At 40.0% G+C, this 26,582-nt stretch overlaps 2 protein-coding genes across 2 annotated transcripts; both read left to right on the forward strand.

The window, feature by feature from the left end:
* Window positions 1–2,890: 2,890 nt before the first annotated feature.
* LOC130071489 (uncharacterized) lies at window positions 2,891–5,014 on the forward strand. The gene has a single exon (XM_056236337.1). The coding sequence runs from the start codon at window positions 3,007–3,009 to the stop codon at window positions 4,249–4,251; it is 1,245 nt and encodes a 414-aa protein (XP_056092312.1). The 5' UTR covers window positions 2,891–3,006; the 3' UTR covers window positions 4,252–5,014.
* Window positions 5,015–8,360: 3,346 nt separating this feature from the next.
* LOC130071487 (extracellular calcium-sensing receptor-like) lies at window positions 8,361–25,400 on the forward strand. The gene is given in 8 exon segments (XM_056236335.1): window positions 8,361–8,380; window positions 15,054–15,275; window positions 15,455–15,743; window positions 15,821–15,897; window positions 15,899–16,457; window positions 16,554–16,781; window positions 17,169–17,292; window positions 24,496–25,400. Coding segments are annotated over 7 exon segments (2,391 nt in total). The 5' UTR covers window positions 8,361–8,380; window positions 15,054–15,066.
* The last annotated feature ends 1,182 nt before the right edge of the window (window positions 25,401–26,582 follow it).

Genomic DNA, 26,582 nt, shown 5'->3' on the forward strand with positions numbered 1-26,582 from the left:
GTCCACGATTGAACAGGGATTCGACCCATGCACTCAGCACGTGCTGGCGGTTCACTGGATGTTGACAGCAACTGAACCGATTGTAGGTTTTCAACCTATCGTTGTGCACACAGTGCACACACCAGTACAGATGTTGTTGCAGGGTCGAATAAAAGGTGTGTCGTCGCAAAGGTTAGCAAGATGGCTAGCAGACATACAGGCACGTGACATCACGACAGTTAACGACAGAATATTGCCTCACTTATTGGGAGATGTAGAGGGCCATCCACACACATGCCAACCTAAACAGGAAGCACAGAGCCCGGTTCATGACCAGGAACTTCCAAATCAGACACAGGTGTACATTGATGGTTCCCGATACTGGCATGATGGCAAATTCCACACAGGTTGTGCGGTGTGGGCTCCTCACTCTCCCAATTCAGACACTAACCAATTGCTAATCAAACTATCCGAAAACACATCTGCGCAAGAAGCTGAACTCATTGCATTACTTGAAGCGATCAGATCACATCACGAACCGCTGTGTGTATACACCGATAGTCGATACGCTTTTGGTGCTGTCCATGATTTTATGGCTCAGTGGCAGTTGAGAAAATTCCTCACGTCTGCCGGAACGCCAATAAAACATTTTAACATCATAACTTTGATTTGGCAGGAGATTAAAACACGCGATTCTTCACTCTCCGTTGTCAAAGTGCGCGCGCACATTAACAAGAATCCCGATGAGCATGAGAAAAACAACAACATTGCAGATCAATTAGCAAAATTAGCAGCACAAAAGGGAGATGTATGGCAGCTTGACAGATTGATTGTTCCTGGTGTGAGTGCGGTTCAGACTGTTCCTGTTGACTTGAAACAGTACCAACAAGAACTGTGGAGTTCTGATGGAGAGCTGACACCGCACCTGCAGCAGGACCAGCTAGTCAAGGTCACTGAAGGCATGGTTTTGAGAGACGATAAATACATTGTTCCAGAAGCCCTCCAGAAACCAGTGATAAAGTTGTACCACGAGTATGCACACGTATCCGCTCCAAAAACACAATAGCTGATACAAAATAATTTCTGGTGGCCACAAATGGCATCAGACATTCAAAGGTGGTGTGACACATGCATCGTATGTGCCATCATCAACCAAGGTAAGCCTGGCCGTACAAAGCTGTGTAGACCAGAGCCACCCAAAGGACCTTGGGAGTCACTTCAATTGGATTTTATAGGCCCACTACCCAGTGCCAAAGGGGGGTATCGTTATTGCCTTGTAATAATTGACAAATTCTCCAAATGGGTTGAAGCAATTCCTACTCGCAATAACAGTGCAAACACAGTGGCACGTGTGTTAGCGAACCAAATTCTCCCACTCTGGGGAGCACCAATCCAAATTGAATCTGACCAGGGCACACACTTCACAGGTCAGGTGATGAAAAACATATGCCAGATGCTGAACATCAAACAAAGATTCCATGTTTCATACAGGCCGCAGAGCTCTGGTATGGTGGAACGTGTTAACCGCACCATAAAAGAAAGCATCTCAAAACAGGTTGCGCAACACAGAAACCAATGGATTGATGCCCTACCCACAGTCCTAACTGTACTGCGGGCAACCCCTTCAAAAGCCACAGGTATCAGTCCATTCGAACTCATGACTGGAAGAGTCATGAAACTGCCCATTGACCCAGAAATTACCCCAGCAGACCTGGGGCCTCTCGTGATTGCAACTCAACAATCTGTGTTAAAGCAACTACGAGAGAGGCTGGAAGTGCTACATGCACACACTGCTCTGAAACAGCAGCAGTCAGACCTAACAAATGATGCACAATTCAACCCAAACTCTGAGGTGAAGTTCTCAGAGGGAGACATGGTAATGATACGTGTTTTTGTGAAGCAAGGTGCGTTCACACCCAGATGGCATGGCCCGTATGAAATTAAGGCTGTATGCAACAGCTGTGTGGCTACAACCATAAAAGGGAAACTGCGATGGTATCACATGTCTCAGTGCAAGTCATTTAAAGGTACACAGAATAAATGAATAACTGTCACTAACTTTTCTTCTTGCCTTCCAGGTCGACTGCAGCGATCCCATGGAGGCCGGATGAAAGGAAAGTGTCCGGGCCCACGTGCATCAGACTGGGCCAAAGGGTTTCACTCGCACACAACCTGAAATGTGGGAGGTGGGTGTGGAAATATTCCAAGGGGCCTTTCACACCAAAAATCACAGTCGCACCCAAAGAGACAGCTACATGGCCTCCCGGTATAGTACCGGATCCAAATTGCACACCAAAAATCTGCTGTAGTACAGGTAGCACCCACCCACCTACCGGAAACATTTCAGGATACACTAGAGCACCAAAATTCATGCACAACCTCACTGCCTGGTATCAGCTTAAAATAGATCCAGGTGACACAATAGGCAGCATGTACACTCTACACGAAAACAACAATAATGGCACAGACCCAAAATTATGCTATTATGTTAAACATTAGGAACCTGCAACATATAGGTGCACACATACAGAAACACATAATGACACACATATAAGATTCAAAGAGTTAATGTACGATCTCACATCGTGCACACCTAACGAGCCGAAGCCAAAAACTTTTGTGTGGACCAACCGAAAAGAAGGAACGTATTGTGTCGGAGAATGTACACATAGCATAGACAAGTTCACCAATCCACACAACTGTTCTTGGACTGTTATGTATTGTTTTAATTTGACCACCTGCGGGTACACTAAACCCAAAATTTGTCCAGAATTACACCCAATTCCTCCTGGCGGACTGATTAGAGGAAACATCAACAAAACTTTGTTACATGACGTAAATTTGGTAATGACACACGTAACTTACAACATTTCCAACATACTTTCTGCCTATACAAAACACTGTAATATTAATGATGAGTCATATGCATGGCTACAGTCATGAATCGATGATTTAATTTCTGATTACAAAGACAGACTTGCCGTCCAAATTCCACCTACTCGCTCAAAACGAGACCTGCTCAGCAGTATGGCCGGCTTGTTTGGATCAATTAATTCAGCAGCCAACACCTACAAAATAACGAAACAATCCCAATTCTCCACATGGTTGACAGACCAGATGGCCACTGGTTTCCAACACCTCACCAATAGCAATGATAACATTATCAAAGCGGTTCGTTCTGAGGCGCAGGCGCTTCTGACGATCAGCCACACATTGTTCAATCAGACCCGTACCATCGAACGTGACTTAGCCTGTAGATCATATGCACAAGATTTATTCACTGCCACAAGACAAGAAATTTTAGATCTTCGCCTTCACCAGACCCCTAGACATGTTTTAAATGATTTAATTGAAGTTTTAGATTTGCATAGATGGTTCTCTTCAGAAAAAATTAAAAATGTCAAATATTCAGAACTGTTATCCACAATTATGATGTATACTGGAAACGAATGTATTGGTTGCATTGGATTTTTTGCCACTTTTCCTTTAATACACCCAGATCAAGTTTATCCAAATTCCACTACTATTCGCTCTATTGGCATGGTAGTTAAAGATCAGGTAATTAAATGGGATCACCTCACGGGATATATGACTTTGAAGGGTACTGAGACCTTGTTTACCAGTCGCACTTGTTGTCATGAAACTCACAATTATGTTGTCTGTACATGTAACACATTACAGCCTTTCTCCTCCAATGATAGCAAACTCATAAATGTTGAATCGTTGCATGGCCATTCAAATGCTGTTCAGGTGTCTCATACACAGTGGTGCATCATCAGTGAGATGAATTCGTTCACATATGGAGGACTGACCTGTCCTGCTAATCACTCCTTTTGCTTGGAAGTGACAGAGGACTTTTCTATGGGCCAGATTGACATCCTCGGAAGGATGCCAAAGGACGCAGAGGTCTCTCCATGGTGGGACGACACCTTTTATGAACACGGAACACAAGCTTTGGTCGACACGATGGACTTGGTACAGAACATCGTCCTCCAAAAAGAGTACCACCTCTCTCAAGCGCAAGTGGAGACGAACTTGGCGCGAAAGACTGCACAGATCCTGTCTAGCTCATCTACTCGATCGGCACAGACTGCATACACCTGGTGGGACTGGGTACTTCGAGGTTGTGCGGTTGGAAGCGCACTCATCTTCTCCTTCACGCTATTCCAATGTTGCTACTTCCGACACCTCATCAGATCAGTAAAAGCATCCACCAACACCATCTTAACTCTCAGCCCCTTGAAGCTGCCCACCTTACAAAGACTGAAGTGACACCGCAGGAAACCCTGTGAGTGGCCCACGGTGCCAAAGGAGGGAGCTGTAAGGCTGGTGCCGGTATGTCTGATCGACCCCTCAATGTGACAAAAGGCCCTCCTAGGAATTAACACTTGAACTATCTCTTGAATATGTAACTCCCTCTTGCATATGTAACAGGAACTTTGGAGACGCAGCACACAGTGCAGTTCACACTTCACCCACACACTATCTCCCCCACATCCCCCTCCTCCTCACCTGAAATACACTGAAACCTTATGCAATGTTATGTGTGTACGAAAATGTAACTACTCATGTTTGGTGTCTTTTAATGTGTCACAATGCGCCTGGTGACATTGTCTCATTCTCCCAACTATGATGAAAAGCTAAAAGAAGTTATGAAATGTGAGAAAAGTGATGTGTCCCATAATAGCCTCATTCAAACTACCTCCTGTATGTAAAATCAGGCAGACCTCACAGTGTGAGCCCCTGAATAGACAACCAAAATCTAATTATAATGACAGACATCACCATTTGGTAACAATTGAATTATCTGGGTATATAAGGAAAACGAGCAGAAAAGTTCGGGGAGTCTGTAGGTTGACTGCCCGCACAATCGCTGTGTGTAACTCTATTGACAGGTAATAATTACTACAAATTCTGTGATTTCGGAATCATTGTGATGAAATGTTTAACTGACGATTTTATCCTTTTGAATTGGATTTTGAATTATTGCTTCATTACCTGATCAATAAATTGTAAACGTTTGATTTTATTCTGAGTGACTCTGAAAGACTGTTTATTCCCTAGATTATTGGATTCGTATATTTCCACATCTTTCGCGTCAGTTTAGCGACGGCTAATATTCCGATACCATTTTACGTGTACTTGAACGAGGGGGCAAGTTATTTCCGACTAGAATCAGCAAACGCTGTTTTAATCAACCTAGGTTTGGGTGTGTCCATATCCACTGTTTTAAGTTAGTGATTACTTTGGATAAACGTGCGTGGTTTACAGACCACGGGCTTGACCTGAAGCCATCTTAAGAGAAGTTGAGTTGATGAACTGTTTCCTTTTATGGTGGTCAATCGTCCCTACTAAAGTAATACATTAATTTAATTTCTAGAGGAGGCGTTCAAGGGGACTTGTATATATATCTTTGATTGTACGTGTGAATACGGCAGATCCTAGATATTTAGTCAAATTACCTCTGAATTGGTTATTGGAACTGACAGGAGTGTGTCGTGCGGCCTTCGGAGAAGGACTGCTGAGCGATATAGTTTCCTGATTGCGGATAAACTAAAATCAGTGTTGAAAAGAATAATCAAACATTCGCTAACGTTTAATGATGCACAGATATCATTAAAACCTATTCATTTTATGGAGTCAGATGAATTAACGAGTCAATACATATGAGAAAATATATTGCATTTAATCTTGTTGTGTTGCGTGAAAGGAAAGGCAAGAAATACGCAGAGTAACCTTCTTCCGCTGATTGGATGCCGCATTTGGACCAATCGAGCCGGACTTTACAATAGTTAGCAGATTATTGCTGACATATAAAAAAGTTAACAAAAAAAGTTATAGAAGTGTATTGTAATGAAAAATGCACAAATATACTATTTTCGATATTTATATGAAATATATATTTTCCAAAACATGTTTTACTTTAAAACTATGAGATTTTAAGTATTTTAAAATTAAATTTAAGTATTTACATAACAAGTGGCAAAACCTTTACCAAGTTTCGTACCATTCAGTCAAAAATAAGTCTTATGGGTTTGGAACAACATGAGTAATTGATGACAGTATTTCCATGTTTGGGTAAACGAACCTTTAAAGGTGCAGTGTGTGATTTTTAGCGACATCTAGCGGTTCGGTTGCGAGTTTGCACTAAGGGCTCAGCCCACTGCTCACCCCTCCCTTTCGAAGAAGCTATGGTGGCTAAAACGGGACAAACATATCGTCGTCTGAGACAGCAGAGAATAGCCAGAGTAAGCCAAGAGTGTGTAACATTGTCACTGTTTCTGTACCACAGTCCATTATAAACCACATCATGGATAAAGTTTACAAAGCCATAGTCAGGTGAGGATCAAGGGTCTTAACCCTCTGGGGACCAGAAACGCGCCGGCGCGTTTTGCCGTTTTTTTTTCACATAGCAGAAAAATAGACTTAAAATACTCTGTTGATTTTGATCGTACATATAAGTGTTATACATCAATCGATCCTGTTAATTGTCTATTATTTTTCTGTATACTCAGAATAAAAACAAAGTTTTGTGCTTTTTGTCAAATAAAGAAAAATAAACATGATGCGAGTTTTGCCTTCTCTCTGTCAGTGCAGTCCATTCTGAAACACGTCCGAAAAATTAACTCTAACTCTGCAAATACAGGCACGAGAGATTTTTCTTTATGAAGCTTGAATTCTCTTCTTTTCAATAAAGTAATTTATATAAAAAACAAATATTCTCAGTTTATGTAATCTGTATGAAAAGAGAGTGCTGTCAGAATTTTTTTCCCCTGCTCATTACACTTCATTACGCGTTAATCTGACACGCCCACGGAGGACGTGCGCTATTCAAACGCAAATGTTGAGACAAACAATGACAACGCCCACATCAGCCGTTCCACCGTGGCGGTAAAATGTGGGGTGTATTTGCTGCCTTTTACCGCTAAGAGGCGCTACAATCATAGACTCTGAAAAGTGTTCGTTTATTCTCTCTAATGCGTAATCTGCCACCGCACCGCGGCTCATTCAGAGCAATTGAAAGCTGGTAGCAGATGAATTCAACGAGTGAAACGTAGTTAAAATAATTAATAATCACAATACTGAAATTAGGCTACTGAAATGAAATTGAATAAATAATGAAAACATAAAACATTGCAATAAAAACATTTACAGACGTACAGACGGTAGCTCAGTGGTTAACGCAACAACACGAGCTTCAAGGAGCTTCAATCGACCCGAGATCGAATCTCAATGTAGCATGCATGTTGTTGGCCAACAGCGTTTATATTTTACCTTCTTGATGCTTAAATAGCTAACTGTTTATAACTGTTTACTTATTTAAAGTCAAGAGTTTTGTTTAATTATCATTACAACATATTTGCTACATTCCTGTAGAGCCGCAGCCGCTGCACAAAGGACACAAACTGATGAAGGAAGATTGTCAGCCGATTGCATCAGAAAATGAAAATGAAGAAGCTCGTCTTTAGTCTGCTAAATTATTGTGTAATGTAAAAGAACACTAAAATTACTTAAGTTTGAAACCAAGTTCGAACATTTCAAGGTTTAAATAAAGTGTCGGGACAGTTTTTTTAATTTAAAAAATTAGAGTTTAGAGTTTATTTCTTTTGCGATGCAAAATAAGAAACACTAGGCTAATCTTATTCTTGCGACATTTTAAATTTGTATTGCCAAAGAAATGACAGCTATATTAAACAATTAAAACAGTACAAAACGAAAATTGTCCAAAGCAACATAATTAAATTAAAAACATGCGTTTTTCTTTGCCTCTCTCGCGCTGAATCTCTTTTTAACAAGTTTATTTAGTCTCCCTCGGCGTTAGTGGCGTTATCCGACACTCCATATGAAAGAGAAACATTAACACCTAGGCCTATTGTCCTGCGCGCACGATACAGCACTGAACTGTCCCTCCAACCCCCCACCGGCTATCGGAGTCTGAGGCTGACTTAACACAAAGAGAAGTCGCAATTCACACTTAAATCGCTATTCTAGACAGTGTTGATAATGAAGGAATTAAATGATTTAAGTTACATGTAGCCTATGATATTTCTGTCATAAAAGTTTATTACTAAATATTTCATTATTTCAATAATTGATGAAATAAAACTGGTTTGGGCCAGCTTTTTCCAAGCAAAACTAAATATAATCTGAAAAAACGCTTGTTAATTTGTTGTCATGAACAAAATGTTCAACTCAATATTAAATTCTACAGGGATCTTTGGATCCTTACAACCAGGCATGCAATTTGTGAATTAAGTTTTTTTATTTTATTTTTTATTCAAATAAATATCGAACCACGGTGCTTCGTGGTAATGCTGCTAAATTAAATAACATGTATATAATAATTATGAACTTAAATGAAACAATATCGCAACATTTCGACAAATACATTATTTGTTCTGTTTTTACATTTTAATTCAGGGCGATTTAGCCTGCTACATTTAATTAGAGCGAGATTTTCAGCCTTGTCTTGTCATTTTCTCATTGGGAAGCGCTTACATAGGCTACATGTTTGAGTAGATCCTCTGTACCTCTCGTTTTCATATGGATTACATAATCAGATAACATTTATTAGCCTGAATATTTAGACATTTAAAGGCTTTAGACATAGCCGATTTCTTATAGTGACTGAGCTGAAGTGGCTTTCGGTTCATTTTTGTGACGCGCAGTTCCCGGAGACAGAGACGACAGATAAACTTTTGTCGTTAGCAAAAGTTCGAATAAAACCCGACTTTAGAAAAATGCATAGGGCCACTCGGCGTGGTCTGCCAAAACACTTAATTATAAACTTCAATATTTCATTCAAAATAATCTCAAAACGCTTTGTGAAAATTTAAAAGCCGTGCATGCATTAAGGCCACTTGAACTAATGAACAACTGAAACGCTGGTTTTGATTTTATTGTTTGTCGTTTAAACGTGCTTGTTCTGTTGCATATCTCTTTTTATATTTGATATGGTCTATTGGTGAAGTAGCCTATAGCATTGATTACTGTGGAGGGAGGGGTGTGGGGATTCAAATAATTCAGCAGAAGCAGGGATGTTTAGACCAGAAGGAAATCCCAGTCCCTCCTGGCAAATCACACTTTCCTTAAAACCATGTTTTTAAAAACTCTAGGTTGTAGGGAATCAAAAAATAATAATAATAGGCCTAATAAAAAAAATATATATATATAGGCTATATATAAAATTAATTTTTTTACAGAACTGCTTTTGAAATTACGATTGGTAGCCTCGTACGATTAGATGCAAAGTCGTTCTGTTGGATACTATTGTTCCTTAGTGTAAAATGGAAATGCATGGTAATTTTATTTTATAAATATAAGCACAAAACTGTATGGTGTAACAGAGTTTTAGAGCTAGACAAATCTCTCTGCATTAATAAATATAAAATTTACAGTAGACCATGTTTGATCGGGATTTGAACCCGTGTCCTCTTGATGATCGAACCGTAAGTTCTACCGCTCGGCTATGAATTTTCTCACTGAGAATTGCCCAAACGTTTGTTTCTCACATGAGCGAGAAAACGTTTTGTCGTTAGCCTGTGAGTGTAGGCCTACTTTAGCCTACATGAATAAAAGTAGACCTTTTACAGTTTTAAAAGATGATATCTTATCTGTATGACCAACAATTACGCAGTAAGTTCTTTTAGCTGTTATGAGAAAAATAAATTCAAATGAACGCGCCGCCGCGTTTGTCAAACTCTAATTCAACATGCCAGAATAAAGCCAGATTTTAGAATAATGCATAGCCACTCGGCGTGGTGTGCCAAAATACCCTAGGCCTAATTATAAACTTCAATATTTCATTCAAAACCATCTCAAAACGCTTTGTGACATTTTAAAAAGCCGTGAATGTATTAAGGCCACTGGAACCAGGATCGTAACTGAAACGCGCTGCATGTCTCAATACAGGAAGCGCTGGTTCAGATTGTATTGTTTGTTGTTTAAACGTGCATGTTGCATATTTAAAAATATTTGTTTAAAAATAAATGTTTGTTGTAGGCTTATTTGTAAATTACCATAACTTGTAGAATTTCATCCTTACTGTTAATTGACATTAGCCCCACTTACGTTTTGATAAATGTCCCTTTGCGCCACCTGGCGGTCATTTCGCGAGCGACTTTGAAATGCGACTGGTTTATTTTTATTGTATTGGTCTACTTTAAAAAATAATACTTTATAAGACATTTATGGGAAAAGACTATTTTCTTTTCAAGATGTTTCCAACTGTACTTTGAACCAATTCTGTAGAATGGCCCATAAAGCATTTGACCAGGATTTGTTTCCAGGTATGACTAAAAATGTGCTTTTGGCTTTCATTTATATTTTGATTGTTTGTATATATATATATATGTGTGTGTGTGTGTGTGTGTGTGTGTGTATATATATATATATATATATTGTCCTTGCATTCTTTCTTGTGTGACACCCCTGAATGAAAGGCTCATTATTATGCAGGGTCACTGTCTGAGAACCACTTAATTATTCATGATAGGGGTTGGGCCGTTCCGCCCATCCGCGTATTGCCTTGGCAAACAAAAAAATGTTTTTCACAATTTAAAACAATCTATTGTTTTATGTGAATGATTAGGAAGGATGATTTTCAGATCATTTTGAAGCAAAAACTCTAGGCGACAACGTACATTAGTCAAAAGTCTTGTGGACACATATTTAGTATGTTTTTTGTGTCCTTATTTCAAAAACGTTATTTTTTAGTTTTTTCAATAACCACGCATAAACAATATTCTCTCAAAAATACAAACATGTACATACATGTTGCTCACACATTATGGTAGACCTGTTTGTGCTGAGTGTAATTTCACCTGTGCCATTAATATGTTTATAAGCAACTGAAAAAAGCACAAATGTCAGAGCATGTCAAAACATCTCAAGGACCCCAAAAACACCTTGGTCCCCAGAGGGTTAATATATAATATAATAATAGTAATCAGCTGATTGTCTGACAAACGTAACCAGCACATTTCTCTCCACATAGCAAACCCATAATACAGCGAGGGAGAAGAACCACATGAAACTATGCAACTATATATTTGTTCTAACAGGGTAGTAAAAGTTTAGCTGGCTAAATATGAGCTGTTACTATGGCTGAGCTGGTTAAAGGAACACTCCGACTTTTTGGGACTTTAGCCTATTCACCTTATCCCCCAGAGTTAGACAAGTCCATACATACCTTTTTCATCTCCGTGCGTGCTATAAGTCTGTTTGACGCACCCACCGCTAGCCTAGCTTAGCACAAAGACTGGATGTAAATGGTTGCAGCTAGCATACTAATCCAAATAAGTGACAAAATAACGCAAACATTTTCTTATTTACATGTTGTGATTTGTATAGTCACAGAGTGTACAAAAAACAAAGTCACATGAGACACAGACATATTTTAACCGTATAAATACTGGGAACTATATTCTCTGAAGGCGAAGCACTGCTACTTGGGCGGAGTAATAACCGCAGCACCTGAGACGCGCCGTGGTGAGGAGCAGAGAGTTCGTTCAGAGTTTGGGTACGGTACGTCTCAGGTGCTGCGGTTATTACTCCGCCCAAGTAGCAGTGCTTCGCCAATAATCCAACAATCCAACTACATATTTTACACCACTGACAAGGGAAAAGTCACTACTCACGGTGTTTATGGCTAGCTTCTAGGTTTCTGCGGCTTCTCTTTCAGGTAGTGACGAAACGTGCTCTGTAGCGCTGTTTGTTCGCTGTCGGCTACGGTAGAAACATGACGTCACAATATGTCGACCTTCATAGAAGGGGGTGCCCACGGTTATGTAGATATTAATGTCTCATTCTAAGGTAAATAAATAAACTGTCTGCACACTTGAATCTAGGGATGGCTGCCGCGAAACAGTCGTTCCGAAGCTTTGCGAGATCCCGAAGCGCAGATGTTTCGAAACACTGATTCGAAGCGTGATTCAAAACACCCATGTCACGTGACTATGGCCAAACGAAGCCTCGAAGTGTTTCACTAGTGTTTCATCAGGTGTGATCCGCCGAATCAGCGTTTGATTGACACGGTCGGGAACAACAGACCACACAATCGCACATCTGTATAAAAGTGAAATCAACGCATATTGACCTCGTGGGTTTTTGTGAGAGGAGTTTGATTTTGAGATTGCGGATTTTTGGTGATAGTGACATTTATAGTGCGATTTGTTTAGTTATATTTAGGCTTAAATGTACACAACACATTGACTGATAGGCTAGAGACACAGAGTATAGTGACACATTAATTAATAGATACATAGATATAAATATATATAGACAGCTAGATTAATAGATAGATAGATACAGATAGATTAAAGATAGGCTACATAATATAAATACATTGATAGATTATAGATACATATTATACATATCGAATTACATAGATAGATTAGAGATCTAGATAGATTTGGATAGATAGATAAAATGGAGGCACCCCAGAAGAGATGCCGTACATCTGTGGTGTGGGAGCATTTCCATTTAGAAACCCCAAATAAAGTGAGATGTGTGTATTGTGATCGGCAGCTCGCCTGCAACAATACATCATCCAGTAGAAACACAGGACAGTTTATGGGAACTTTTTGATACTCGTATCATCAAACCCAGATGATACACAATGCTACAGCTGATGCCACAGTGGAAGTGAAAAAATACATCAACGATGCGTATTTGCCCACAACTCATGATCCACTAACTTACTGGAAAGAGAGAGCAGTAATCTTTCCTCATTTGTATGTATTAGCTAAAAAATATCTTTGCATGCCAGCAACAAGTGTCCCTTGTGAGAGGATTTTTTCAAAGGCTGGAGAAATTATCTGTAAAAAAAGAAGTAGGCTAAGTAAATAAAAATAAGTAAAAAAGTGAGACATTGTGGCTTGATTTATTTTATTAATATTCATTTTGCAGGACCAAAATAACATTATGCACAATGAGGAGTCTATAAGATAATTCACATATTAGAAAAGTAAAAAAAAAAAAAAAAAAAAAAAAAAAAATTCATGGCTTGTCAAGGTTGTTTCAGATCAACACCTGCAAGTGACCACTAGGTGTCACCGTGGAGACGGGTGTCAGATTGATTCGAAGCCTCGAAACAATATGAACCATTTGATTCAACTGTTTCATTGCTTCACGAAGCCTCGATCTGCCCATCACTACTTGAATCCTTTAAAGCAATTTTAATCGCCAAGCTTTCGGTCACAAGACCATCCTCAGGGCATACAAAAACTAAATGTCACATTCCATTTAATTGTGTTCAAAACACATCAGGACAATCAACAATAATAACCCACACCTGCAGAGGCCAGGTATGACCAGTTGTAGTCCAATAGTGGGAGTTGTAGTTTTTAGGTGATCAACACTAACTCCACATAGTGAAAAAACAAAATGGAAAAAAGACAAAGAAAAATGAAAAATCACACTACAAGAAACCGACATAAGTATACAGTGGTGTGAATAAGTTATTACCCCCATGCTAAAGTTGCCTAAAAAGAGGAATAAAAAATAATCTTTTGGAAATTGATCTTAATGCCTTAATTAGAAAAATGAGGGAAAATCCAACCTTTAAGGACACCAATTTTCTTTGTGTATGAATAATGTATCATAAATAAATAAATGTTCTTCCTTAAAATACAGGGTGCATAAGTCAGGCCCCCCCTATGTTAAATTCCCATAGAGTCAGGCAGATTTTTATTTTTAAAAGCCAGTTATTTCATGGATCCAGGATAATATGCATCCTGATAAAGTTCCCTTGGCTTTTGGAATTAAAATATCCCACATCATCACATTCCCTTCACCATACCTAGAGATTGGCATGGTGTTATTTCAGTTAGCCTAATAGCTGGTTTGATTTGCATTGAAAGATGATCTTATGGAAAGTACCCCATGCCAATCTCTAGGTATGGTGAAGGGAATGTGATGATGTGGGTCTATTTTAATTCCAAAGGCCAAGGGAACTTTATCAGGATGCATATTATCCTGGATCCATGAAATAACTGGCCTTTAAAAATAAAAATCTGCCTGACTCTATGGGAATTTAACATAGGGGGGGCCTGACTTATGCACCCTGTATTTTAAGGAAGAACAATTATTTATTTATGATACATTATTCATACACAAAGACTATTGGTGTCTTTAAAGGTTGGATTTTTCCTCATTTTTCTAATTAAGGCATTAAGATCAATTTCCAAAAGATGATTTTTTATTCCTCTTTTTAGGCAACTTTAGCATGGGGGTAATAACTTATTCACACCACTGTACATATACAAAAAATATACAAAAAATATATATAGAGGCGCATATATATATATACACACACATTCATTCATGCTTACTATATAAGTATATGGAGACTGCAAAAACATCAGTAACAACTTCATAAACTGCAGTATTCAAGACTTATAGAAAACTTATAAAAGACCGTACAACTGTGACTATAGCATGACACTCATGTCAAAGTCCACATTTAAACCTTTAGGATGCTAGGCGTCCAGAGTATGAATCCAGTAAAGTTCCCTTTGGCATAGCACTTTATCAATATTGCCACCTCTAGGTAATAAAAACATTACGGTTTATTAAGTAAGTTCTTTATACACCACTGAAAACATAGTTATGGATGTCATATTGCATTTCTGTTAATAGATACTCAAAATTTTTACACATTGCACCTTTAAGAGAACTGCAGAAACCTGATTGTAAAACGTACAAGAATGGTAAGAAGTCGTAAAAACATTTCCTTAGAAACCTCAAATGTACACTTTCCTTTACTAGTTTCCTTTACAAACACTTTATACAATAAATATATTGTAAAAAATAAACTGAAAGAAAATAACCTTTGATATTGAAAAACCCACCTATAAAAAAATACACACTCATATTTGGATATTAGAATTTACTACCTTGTGAAAATATTAAACTCTATCATATTAGCATGGCTCTATTGCACCCTTGCTTGACCTGACACATGTTCTGCCCTATGAGTTCATTGGCTAAATTAACAATCAATCATCCATATTAATTATGCCTATAAAAGTGCAAACATTTTATCAAGTCAGTTGCATGGGACCACAGTTGAGCTCAATCTTTGCGATGTCTGTCTTTCTTTACACACTCTTGCTTATCTTTCAATTTCATGCAAAGGCAGAAAAGCCTCTTTGCCGAATGATGGGAGACCCAACATACCCGCTGTTATCCAAGGATGGAGATGTAACTATTGGAGCACTTTTTTCAGTCCATGGTATAGAGTCATTACCTTCATTTGAGTTTACACAAAAACCTCTTCTTCTATCATGCTCAAGGTTTGTTACTTTGGAAACTATTTTATATAATCCTTACAGCAAATATGTAATATCAACAATATAATATAACATGTGGAATGTTAATGTATTTCAGGTGTGAACTACAAGTTAAATTTAAAAATATTTAAAAATAAAGTGTTTTGGTCTGTGTTTAACAAACTGGTTTAATGTGTTTACAGTGTGAGTCTAAGAGATTTTCGAATGGCTCAGACCATGATCTTTGCCATTGAGGAGATTAACCAAAGTCAAAGTTTGTTACCAAATGTTTCTATTGGCTACCAAATTTATGATACCTGTGGTTCAAGACTGTCTTCAATGAGTGCAACTATGGCATTGATGAATGGTCCAGAATTTACAGCAGAAAACAGATGCAATGGACAGTCTCCTATACATACTATCATAGGAGAAACAGAGTCTTCTGCTACTGTGATTCTGTCCAGAACTACAGGACCTTTTAAAATTCCAGTGGTACGGTGCAACAACATCAGAAGTTGGACATAATCACCAAACTAATGCCTTTTTAACTGTTTGCTTTTTTTCCTCAGATAAGTCCTTCAGCCTCATGTGAATGTCTCAGTAATAGGAAAGAATACCCTTCCTTCTTCAGGACTATTGCTAGTGATGGAGGAGGGAATTTGCGTGGAGTAATTCTATGTGAAATTCTATCGAACAGAACCAGAAAAATTACAAAAAGTGGTAGACACAATAAAAAAAGGCACTGCAAAAGTGATTGTTGCATTTCTTACCAGTTCTGAAATGTATAATCTACTTGAGCAGCTAAGTATTCAGAACATTACAGACCTCCAAATGATTGGAGTTGAAGGATGGATAACTGCAAAGAGTCTGATCATTCCAAACAGTTTTCGTGTGCTGGGAGGGTCATTGGGGTTTGGAGTCAGAAAAATAGATATTGGAGGTTTAGCAGATTATGTTATAAAAGCATTCTGGGAAACAAATTTTCCATGCCCACAGACTGAGGGGAATTTTTCTCAATATGCATTAAGTTGTAATAAATATCAGGATCTACTTGCACTGAAAAACTACAATGAAGATGTGCCTGAACAAAGATATTCAAGCAATGTCTACAAAGCAGTTTATGCTGTGGCTCATTCACTTCACAGTCTACTCAAGTGCAAAGAACAAGCAGGTTGTGAGAAAGGCCTGACAATACAACCACACCAGGTAAAACAAGTAAAACATAAGCGGCAGGGTAATGAAAAGTAAGAGGATAGCCCTATTTCTGTTTGAAAATCTCTTAAAATGCCTTTTTCTCAATAGGTTGTTGAGGCTCTGAAAAATGTAAATTTCACAGTAAAGATGGGAGATCGTTTGTGGTTTGACAGCACCGGTGCTGCAGTAGCGCAATATGAAGTTGTGAACTGGCAGAAAGACTCAAATGGATCAGTCCAATTTAAACCAGTGGGATACTATGATGTCTCACTTCCACCTCATCAGCGCTTTGTGCTTAACACTAAAAACATAATCTGGGCTGGAGGACAGCTAGAGGTAAAGGGCAAAAGCATGTTTGGCCTAAAGAGTTTCTTGAAACTAAAAGAACAAATTGGTAAAATACTTGCACTGTCCTATACAAATGACATAAAGGTAAGAAGAATAAATTTAAAAATAAACAATATGCACCTGTTTTATTCACAAGATAGAAAATGTGGTTTCTCTATGGTCAAAAGCAACAGCAGAGCCAGTATTAAACAAAAGGACAGTACTGTGGTGGTAATGGTGATTATTTTTTTGTAAAAGCACTTTCAAATGATTTTGTTTCCGATATCTTTGCATCATTTAAAGATTGAAATATGCAACAGTAGAGTAATTATTGCAAATGTATCTTCAATCATCATTCAGTATACATTACTAAGAGTAATGTATTTTTCTTTGTAGAAGCCAAGGTCTGTCTGCAGTGAGAGCTGTCCTCCAGGCACTAGGAAGGCTGCACAGAAAGGAAAACCTGTCTGCTGTTATGACTGTATTCCATGTGCAGAAGGAGAAATCAGTAATGAGACAGGTAATCTTTAGCACATTTCACAATTTTTAAGTAAACCATTCCTTTTTATGTTTCCCCTCTTGGATTGCAGTTTCTGAATGCAGTTTCTTAACTGTCACCGTCCCGCTAGCACTGTTTTAGCACTGTATTTTGATACAAATTATGTAGGAACAGTAATAGATGAATTTATGACAAGACTGCACCTCAAAAAATCTACATCATAACAGGAGTTCAATAAAAAATTATAAAATAATATTATCCTCTAAAAAGTATAATATATATATATATATATATATATTATCCTCTAAAATATAATATTATCTTTTTTATCGCCTTTTTATTACATAACATATTTTAGTAGTTATCATAAATTAGGTATCATTTGAAAGCTTACGAACTCAGAATTCATCCTGTGAAAACTGTTTTGAAATTGGACGTTGCGTTACCATAGAAACGGTACTCTAAATTATTTAATTGGGCTCCTCCCCTTTTGGGCGTCATCATGTTTCATAATTTATGTTCAAAACCTTTTCTAATCTTGACAAAACATATTGTCAGAAAGGTCTGAGTCTCAAGGTTCCATATTTTGTGACAGAAGTGATATTTGGACAGAAATTTATTAATTTGTTACGGCAGAATGTATGTCACCCGGTGGCTATTTTTGGTATTACGCCTAAACAAAATCTCATGGAAACGTCTCAGGTTACGTATGTAACCCTGGTTCCCTGAGAGGGAACGAGACGCTGCGTCGAGACGCGGTGGGAACGTCCCTGCGTGATTGCATCGTGAAGCACGTGTATAATCAGTCCAATGGAGAGACGAGACGTCATAGGCGGGTGACGTCATCGACCAGGAAACTATAAAGCACACCTGAAAACAGACCGCGCTAGCTTCTGATAGGCCGAAGCAAGTCGATCACAGGCATGCAGGGAGTATGGCAGGGCGACGCAGCGTCTTGTTCCCTCTCAGGGAACCAGGGCTACATACGTAACCTGAGACGTTCCCTTTCAAGGGAACTCGAGCTGCGTCGAGACGCGGTGGGAACCCTATACCCACAACGCCATATAGACAAATGCCTGTTCTGTGTGAAGTCCTTGCGCACACTAAGAAGCAAGCACCCTAGACCCCGGAGTGGAGCCTAGATCAAGTCATAGCCTTTGAGGCAGCCATACTCCTAGTATCTTGGTCAGACGCCTCACAGTGCCGCGAAGGAAACGTACTACAGGGTGTCTCCCCAAGGATACACCACTTAAAGGGACATGGTAAGCAGCTAAGGCTGCCATGTACACCTTTAGTGTGGAGGGGGATAGACCTGCGGAGAAACGCTCCTGCAGGAACTCCAGCACTGCAACCACAGGGCAGATAACTGGGTCCAGCTGGTGCTCTCCGCACCAGGAAGTAAACAATTTCCACTTCAAGGTGTAGAGTTCCTCGTGGAGGGAGCTCTGGAGTTGAGGATGGTCTCAACAACCTCAGTTGAGAGACCTGAACTTATGAGCTGGGGCCCCTCAGAAGCCAAGCCCAAAGTTTCCACAATTCTGGGCGGGGGGAAGGATCAACCCGCTCGACTGAGAGAAAAAGTCCCCCCGAGCGGAATCTCCAGAGGAGAGCCGTCAAGGAGAGACTCTAGGTCCGAGAACCATACTCGGGCCTGCCAACACGGGGCTAATAACAGAAGAAGGGCCCCGTCCCGGCGAACTCTCTCCAGAACTCCCTGGAGCAGAGAGATCGGGGGAAATGCGTACAGATGTGACCTCGGCCATGTCTGCATCATAGCGTCCAGCCCCAGAGGAGCTGGCTGACTGAGTGAGAACCATAGTGGACAGTGTGTGTTCTCTAAGATGCAAAGAGGTCTACTTCTGCTCGACCAAAATTTTTCATAGGAGTTCCACCACCTCGGGGTGGAGTCTCCATTCCCCGGGCCTCGGCCCCTGCCTCGACAGGATGTCTGCTCCTGGATTATGTAAGAGACCACCGACGTGTTGTCTGTGCAGACAAGCACATGGTGACCTCTCAGGTCTGGCAGGAAGTGCTTGAGAGAGAGAGATCGAAACACCGCCATAATTTCTAGCCGATTTATGTGGCAAAAAGGTAGATGGTCCTGCCAAAGACCTTTCGCCGAGCGACCACTCATGATCGCCCCCCAACCTGTGAGGGAAGCATCCGTCGATAGCTACGCGTCGACAAGAAGCCCCCAGCACTGGGCCTAGGGCGAGGAACCAAGGTTTCTTCCACATGACTAAGGCACGTAGGCATCGCCGCGGGACCTTGATCATGCGAAACGGATTTCCCCTCGGAGAAACCCCTTGGTCCTGAGCCACCACTGCAGGGTGTCCACCAGTCTCTGAAACTGTTTCGCAGTGAGTGACTGGCCTAGTTTTACCTAGGCCGTAGAGAAGAACCCGATATTGGTACACTACGCGTTCTTCCATCTATCGTGACAAACCAGTCCTCGGACTGAATCTGTGACACAATCTGTTTGAAATGTAAGCATCCAACCTTCTTTGGAACAATGAAGTAACGGCTGTAAACCCCTGACTCCCTACTGGGAGGAGGAACCCTTTCTATAGCCTCCTTTCGCAGAAGAGTCTGTACTTCTTGCTCCATAGCCAGAGCCTGCTCGGAGTCCACCACATAGGGAGGACCCCTAGAAATCTAGACGGAAGAACCGAACTGGATTCTGAAACCATTTCTATAGTGAGCAGGACCCAATGAGATATATTTGGCAGTAGCTTACACGCTGCCAGAAAATCTACTAAGGGGACCAGTCTCTCGAGACTGGCCTCTGGATTTAACCGAACAGTCACTTCGGTGCCCTGAAGCGAATAACCGGCAGGGAACGACCGACTTGACTGTTCCACGACCCTCCTCAGAGGATCGTTTGGGAACGCTGACACCTCGGTGCCCTGAAACGGATAACCGGCAGGGAACAACCGAACTGGCAGTGCTGCGACCCTCCTCAGAGAGTCGCTTCCCAGGAATGATAACATAACCAGAGCCTGCTCGGGGTCCACCACCGTAGGGAGGACCCCTAGAAATATGCGTGGATGAGAACCGAACTGAGTTCTGTAACCCTTTTCTATAGTGAGCAGGACCCAACGAGATATATTTGGCAGTAGCTTCCACGCTGCCAGAAAATCTACTAAGGGGACCAGTCTCTTAAGACTGGCCTCTGGTATTGGTCGAACAGCCACTTCGGTGCCCTGTTACGGCGAACCGGCAGGGAAAACCGAACTGACTGTTCTACGACCCTCCTCGGAGTTTGGGGACGCTGACACCTCGGTGCCCTGAACGGCGAACCAGCAGGGAACAACCGAACTGGCAGCGCTGCGACCCTCCTCAGAGAGTCGCCCCCCCAGAGGGCGCCGAGGAGACACGGATTCTCGAACCCGTCTCTGCCCGGAGGGGGCCCCCCTTAGAAGCCTGATAGCCTCGGCATCAGGACTTCTTCTTAGTCGAAGCCTACTTCGAGATAACGACTATCCTCAGATATGTCTTATCCAAAAATGACTATGGCTGAGACTACTAAAAGGAACCAGCCTCTCGAGACTGGTCTCTAGTATAGCTTGAGAAGCCAATCCGGCGTCCTGAAACGGATGACCAGCAGGAAATAACCGAACTGACCCCTCTTAAACCCCCCTTCTGCGAGTCAGACACTGAGACTAGAACTCGCTGGAGGGCACCGAAGGGAGATGTGCACCATATAATGAGGTGTTATCCATTTCCTCTTGGGAACAACCATTTATTTCCTCAGAAATAAATGACTCCTCAAAGATCAGATGAGTACATATTTAATTTTCTCAATTAAATACAGCCAAATATCAACCAGACAAGTAAACACGGTCTGGATGAAAAAGCTGAGTAGTATATTAATACAGACATTTAACTCCAGGATAAGATGAATACATATTTAATTTTCTCAAAAATTAAATGCAGCCAAATATCAACCAGACAAGTAGAAACGGTCTGGATGAAAAAGCTTAAAGCTGAATAGTATATTAATATAGACATCTAACTCCAAGGATAAGATGAGTAGCTATATATTTAATTTTCTCAAAAATTAAATGCAGCCAAATATCAACCAGACAAGTAGAAACGGTCTGAATGAAAAAGCTGAATAGTAGCCTATAAAAACAGACATTTAACTCAAAGATTAGATGAGTAGGCCTACATATTTAATTTTCTCAAATTAAATGCAGCCAAATATCAACCAGACAAGTAGAAACGGTCTAGTTTAAAGGCTGAATATAGTGTATTAATATAGACCTCATATTATAATCTCAAACAATAAAGAATACAAAATTAGTTTTCAAACAATCATAAGAGAACGAGGGAAAGGGAAATTTCCCGTCTACTCAGTTCCCTGTGCATATTGGCTACCATTTATCTACACGTTGCCTCGGCAAACGTGAGAAGAGCCACCTTATTATGCAGATATGCAGACCCATAAATTATAATCACGCGCTGCCTCGGCAAGCGCGCGATCTGAGCCATAGATTCTTATTGTAGAGATGCAGACCCATTATCTACGCGCTGCCTCGGCAAACGCGAGATCTGAGCCAATAGATTCTTATTGCAAACCCGTAATCTACGCGCTGCCTCAGCAAACGCGAGATCCGAGCCACGGCTCTTATGCAGCCCGTAATCTATGCGCTGCCTCGGCACACGTGAGATCTGAGATCGAGTCACAGAATCTTTATTGCAGACCCGTAATCTACACGCTGCCTCGGCAAACGCGTAGATCCGAGCCAAATCTTTATTGACTTTCTTCCCTCGAGAAGAAAGCCAACAAGAGCAGAGCTAAAACTCTCGATAGTGCATATGTGACCGATCACGGAAACTAGGGACACAAGTCGGTTCTTCGGCATTTTGAGTTATTCATAGATTCTGAAAGTGTAGTCTCCAAGCTTTCCAACGATGTGTAACACGTGGAAATCTGATAATATTTGGAGAAGTTGTGGCCATTTGAAGGTAGGAACTCAAAAAAGGTAAAATGGGAGAAAACGGCCTCAAAAGATTGTGCATTCTCACCTCTCTCTCCTGCTGGGAGTGACAATAGGGCTCATTTACATCTCATTTAGATAAGCCATACCCCCTGTAAAGCTCCCCCTGTGCTTTACAGCTTTTTTTTCTTTCCTGAGCTAGCTAATAACAATAGGTAGGTATGGGAAGGTCTAAACAGACTAAACATGAGATAACATGTACGTGTTCTTAGAATTAAAACAAAACGACAAACTTTAATGCTTAATGCAAACTCACCCCCAGGACCGGCGAATGCACTTCTGCCGCTCTAGGCGAAAAACAATTGTGCTGCCCCTCTATTTGCAACGTTTACCAGCAACAACACACAAAGACCAATATGCCATATACATATAACGCAAAACCAGCAACAACACACAAAGACCAATAAGCCATAGGCCTACATATAACGCAAATAGTGCGCAACGCGCGTGTGCCCAAAATGTCAACAATATTAAAGTTTATGCAGGAGGTAAATGCCTGCTGGCATTTTTCTTTAAGCAGTCATGACAGGAATTTTCCAAATAATCATATTTCCTCCTCAGATTACTGTTGCAAATCTCTTTACACCACTTTCTTATGTGCGTATACACACACAAATGAAATGTCCGCAAGCACATTATATCATCAGCAGGTTCAGCATCTTAAATAACGACTAGAGAGCAAATGAAGCTTAACTTACGTTTCAGAAACGCGCACGGCAGGCCTTCATCGCAGCAAAGGTCTTAACTGCATCCTCTATTTCGATTCTCTGTGCCAGTTCATGTTCTATGGAGATTGTTGCCAGTCCATTAAGTCTGTTCCCTGTTCACAAAACGTTCCCCATTCAAAGCAATCGGGACATCACATATGAAACAGTTAGCCACCGCTGTCAGCGAGCCGAGCCGCCGTATTCAAGCACCGAGGGCGCGCGCGCCGCGCCCATACCTCCGGTTCAGTTTCCCGAGCCCACAAAGTGCGGCGAAAACATTTTCGGTGTAACTGCCACGCTTCAGCTCGTCTGCGACAATCTTTGCGGCGTCCATCTTCATTGAATTTTGATATCAGATAGAGCCGGCCAGAGCGCTGCATATTAAGTAGCCACGCTGTTGGGGGGCGGGGGCAAAAGCGCCGGCGGCTATTCAGTATGGAAATACAGACAGACAATGACACGCCCCTACTGCATGCTAGAATCTCCGAAAAACAAGCCGATTTCAACCTCAAAATGTACGCTTTTAAATATACCAATACTGTTATCTCAAACATGTAGAGGCTTCTTCATGATCTCAACTAACAGATTCTGCAAAAAAGCGGAAATCACCAATTTTGGAAAAAAACGCTTCTTTCTCATTTTGCTCGCAAGTTGTGCTGCCGACTTGTGTCCCTGGTTTCCGTGACGGGTCACATATGTTACACGTCGGGAATTTATGAATGAACACAGTCAGACCCAATTTACTATAGCTGACCGTGCATGCTCCACTCCCAAACAGACAACACATGAATCGCGTGTGTCCCCACTCGTAATGAAGCGAGGGCAGGGACGAACACAAGATCCAAGGCTGTTTGCTCTCCATACTCATGTCTAATATATATATATATATATGCTTGTGGACAAACAACAATAAATAGACAGAGACAAGATCACACAGAGCGCTTGCTGAAGGCACAGAAGCTAGCGCGGTCTGTTTTCAGGTGTGCTTTATAGTTTCCTGGTCGATGACGTCACCCACCTATGACGTCTCGTCTCTCCATTGGACTGATTATACACGTGCTTCACGACGCAATCACGCAGGGGCGTCCCCACCGCGTCTCGACGCAGCTCGAGTTCCCTTGATAGGGAACTTCAATTTTTGTGATATCAACTTCAAATTTGGAACACAACTTGGTTAGATAAATGGCTTTGATTCTATAGTAATTTTAGAGTAAAAAATATTTTGTAAAATATATATTTTATATAAAAGAAAAAATGATAAGTACAGTATATTTGATTTACTGTAAATTTTAACTTCCATAACTTTTGTATACTTTCATTTTCAAGTGCTTTCACTTCAGCAATGATCTGCTGAGTGTTTCCTTTAAAACAAGACCAAACTTAGATCTATATTCCAAAACATACTTGAATTACAACCATTTAAGGTTGAATAGTGCATTTTAATGTCCATTCTCAAAAAGGGGGGTGACAGTAATTTTTGTTTCTAACTACAAGTATCATTACTTTCTTTCCAGATTCAAATAACTGCAAGCAGTGTCCAGGGGAATACTGGTCTAATGCTCAGAAAAATAAATGTGTGTTAAAGGCTGTAGAGTTTCTGTCATTCAGTGAAGTTATGGGTATAGTGCTAGTCTTTTTCTCACTGTTTGGAGTAGGATTAACTGTGCTTATGGCAATTCTTTTTTACAGTAAGAAGGACACCCCCATAGTAAAAGCCAACAACTCAGAGCTGAGCTTCCTGCTGCTCTTCTCATTGATTCTTTGTTTCCTTTGTTCACTTACTTTCATTGGTCGGCCCACTGAGTGGTCTTGTATGTTGCGTCACACAGCATTTGGGATCACTTTTGTCCTCTGTATATCCTGTGTTCTGGGGAAAACAATAGTAGTGTTAATGGCCTTCAAGGCTACACTTCCAGGAAGTAATGTCATGAAATGGTTTGGGCCTCCTCAACAAAGACTCAGTGTTCTTGCCTTTACACTTATACAAGTTCTTATCTGTGTCCTTTGGCTAACAAAATCACCCCCATTTCCCTACAAAAATTTGAAATATTATCATGAAAAGATTGTTCTTGAGTGCAGTCTGGGTTCTAATATAGGTTTTTGGGCTGTTCTAGGTTATATTGGCCTGCTGGCTGTCTTGTGCTTCATTCTGGCTTTTCTGGCTCGCAAACTGCCTGATAACTTTAATGAAGCTAAATTCATCACATTCAGTATGCTTATATTCTGTACAGTATGGATCACATTTATCCCATCTTATGTCAGTCCTCCTGGGAAATTTACTGTAGCTGTGGAGATATTTGCCATTTTAGCTTCAAGCTTTGGTTTACTTTTCTGCATATTTGCACCTAAATGTTATATAATTTTGTGTAAGCCTGAACAAAATACAAAGCAACATCTGATGGGAAAAGTTTCCGTATAGATTGTATTAAAAAATAAACGGACATATATTAACTTTGCTTATTTTGGTGTTTATTCTGTAACATAAATAATGTTAAAGCATGTACAAACAAACAGATTAACAATCAACCCTGAAACTTTTACATCACATAATTTATTCAATAACAAAAAGCCAAATCAATGTAATGTCATAGGTATTTGAGTGTATATTAGGTAAAATGTTGTTCAACCACGTTTGCATAGACACTAAAACGTACAACATTAATGTATTACCTGCATCTAAAAGGTTAATCATTTATGTATGAACCTTACAGAACTTTATTATGTATCCTTATTTAATCTCTGAATTTTTAATTAATGGAATTAATCAGTTGATTCTATTGTATTTATGATCAATGAGATTGTTTCCAATCACATTTATTAAATGAAGTTCGCTCATTTAATTAATTTGAAATTATAACATTTCATTCTGTTCTGTATGTCATCTCATGTCACATCATTTCAAAGGGTTACATAATTCTGAACATGACTACACTATAAAATCGTAAAATTAATTCAAGTTCAATAATCATTTAATCATTACATCATGTAATTTTTATTTTGTTTTCTGTGGAAAATAAAAATACACCACAAACGCACCATAAAAATCATCATGAAAGTAAAACATTTTCCAATCCATGGTCCAAATCTTAAAGGTACACTGTGTAGTTTTTAAGTATGTTATTAGCTAAAATCAATGTCTTTATTCATAAATATGTCCTCATTGGTGTAAAATTACCTCTGCCAATGATCTGACTTATCCTCGTAAGCGAAGAATATCTTAGCTTTAATTACAAAACACTGATCACCATAATGATGACTTACATATTACTCCTTCAGTGATTCTGCTTATTAACATCAGGTGTCTTCAATAATGCTCAATCATCACTCAATTATTCACTTAATTATCTCATCAACTTTAACACTGCTTCAGTGTTACTTATAACACTCTGAGTGTGGACTCATATAAACACTGAGCAGTGTTAATTTAACACGGGATTTTTCTGTGTACTTAAGTTTTACTCTGAACCTGACACAAAACTATTGTGTGCCGTGAGAAAGCACTAAGAGTGCAACACATCATTTGGACTACTTAGCAATTTTTGGAATAAGAATATTACAATCACGTGGTTATAACAGGGGCTGTGAATGCTCTGCATACCTA

This window comes from Rhinichthys klamathensis, unplaced genomic scaffold (genome assembly GCF_029890125.1).
Source record: "Rhinichthys klamathensis goyatoka isolate OS25496 unplaced genomic scaffold, OSU_Roscu_1.1 h1tg000445l_1, whole genome shotgun sequence".
Classification (NCBI taxonomy): Eukaryota; Metazoa; Chordata; class Actinopteri; order Cypriniformes; family Leuciscidae; genus Rhinichthys; species Rhinichthys klamathensis.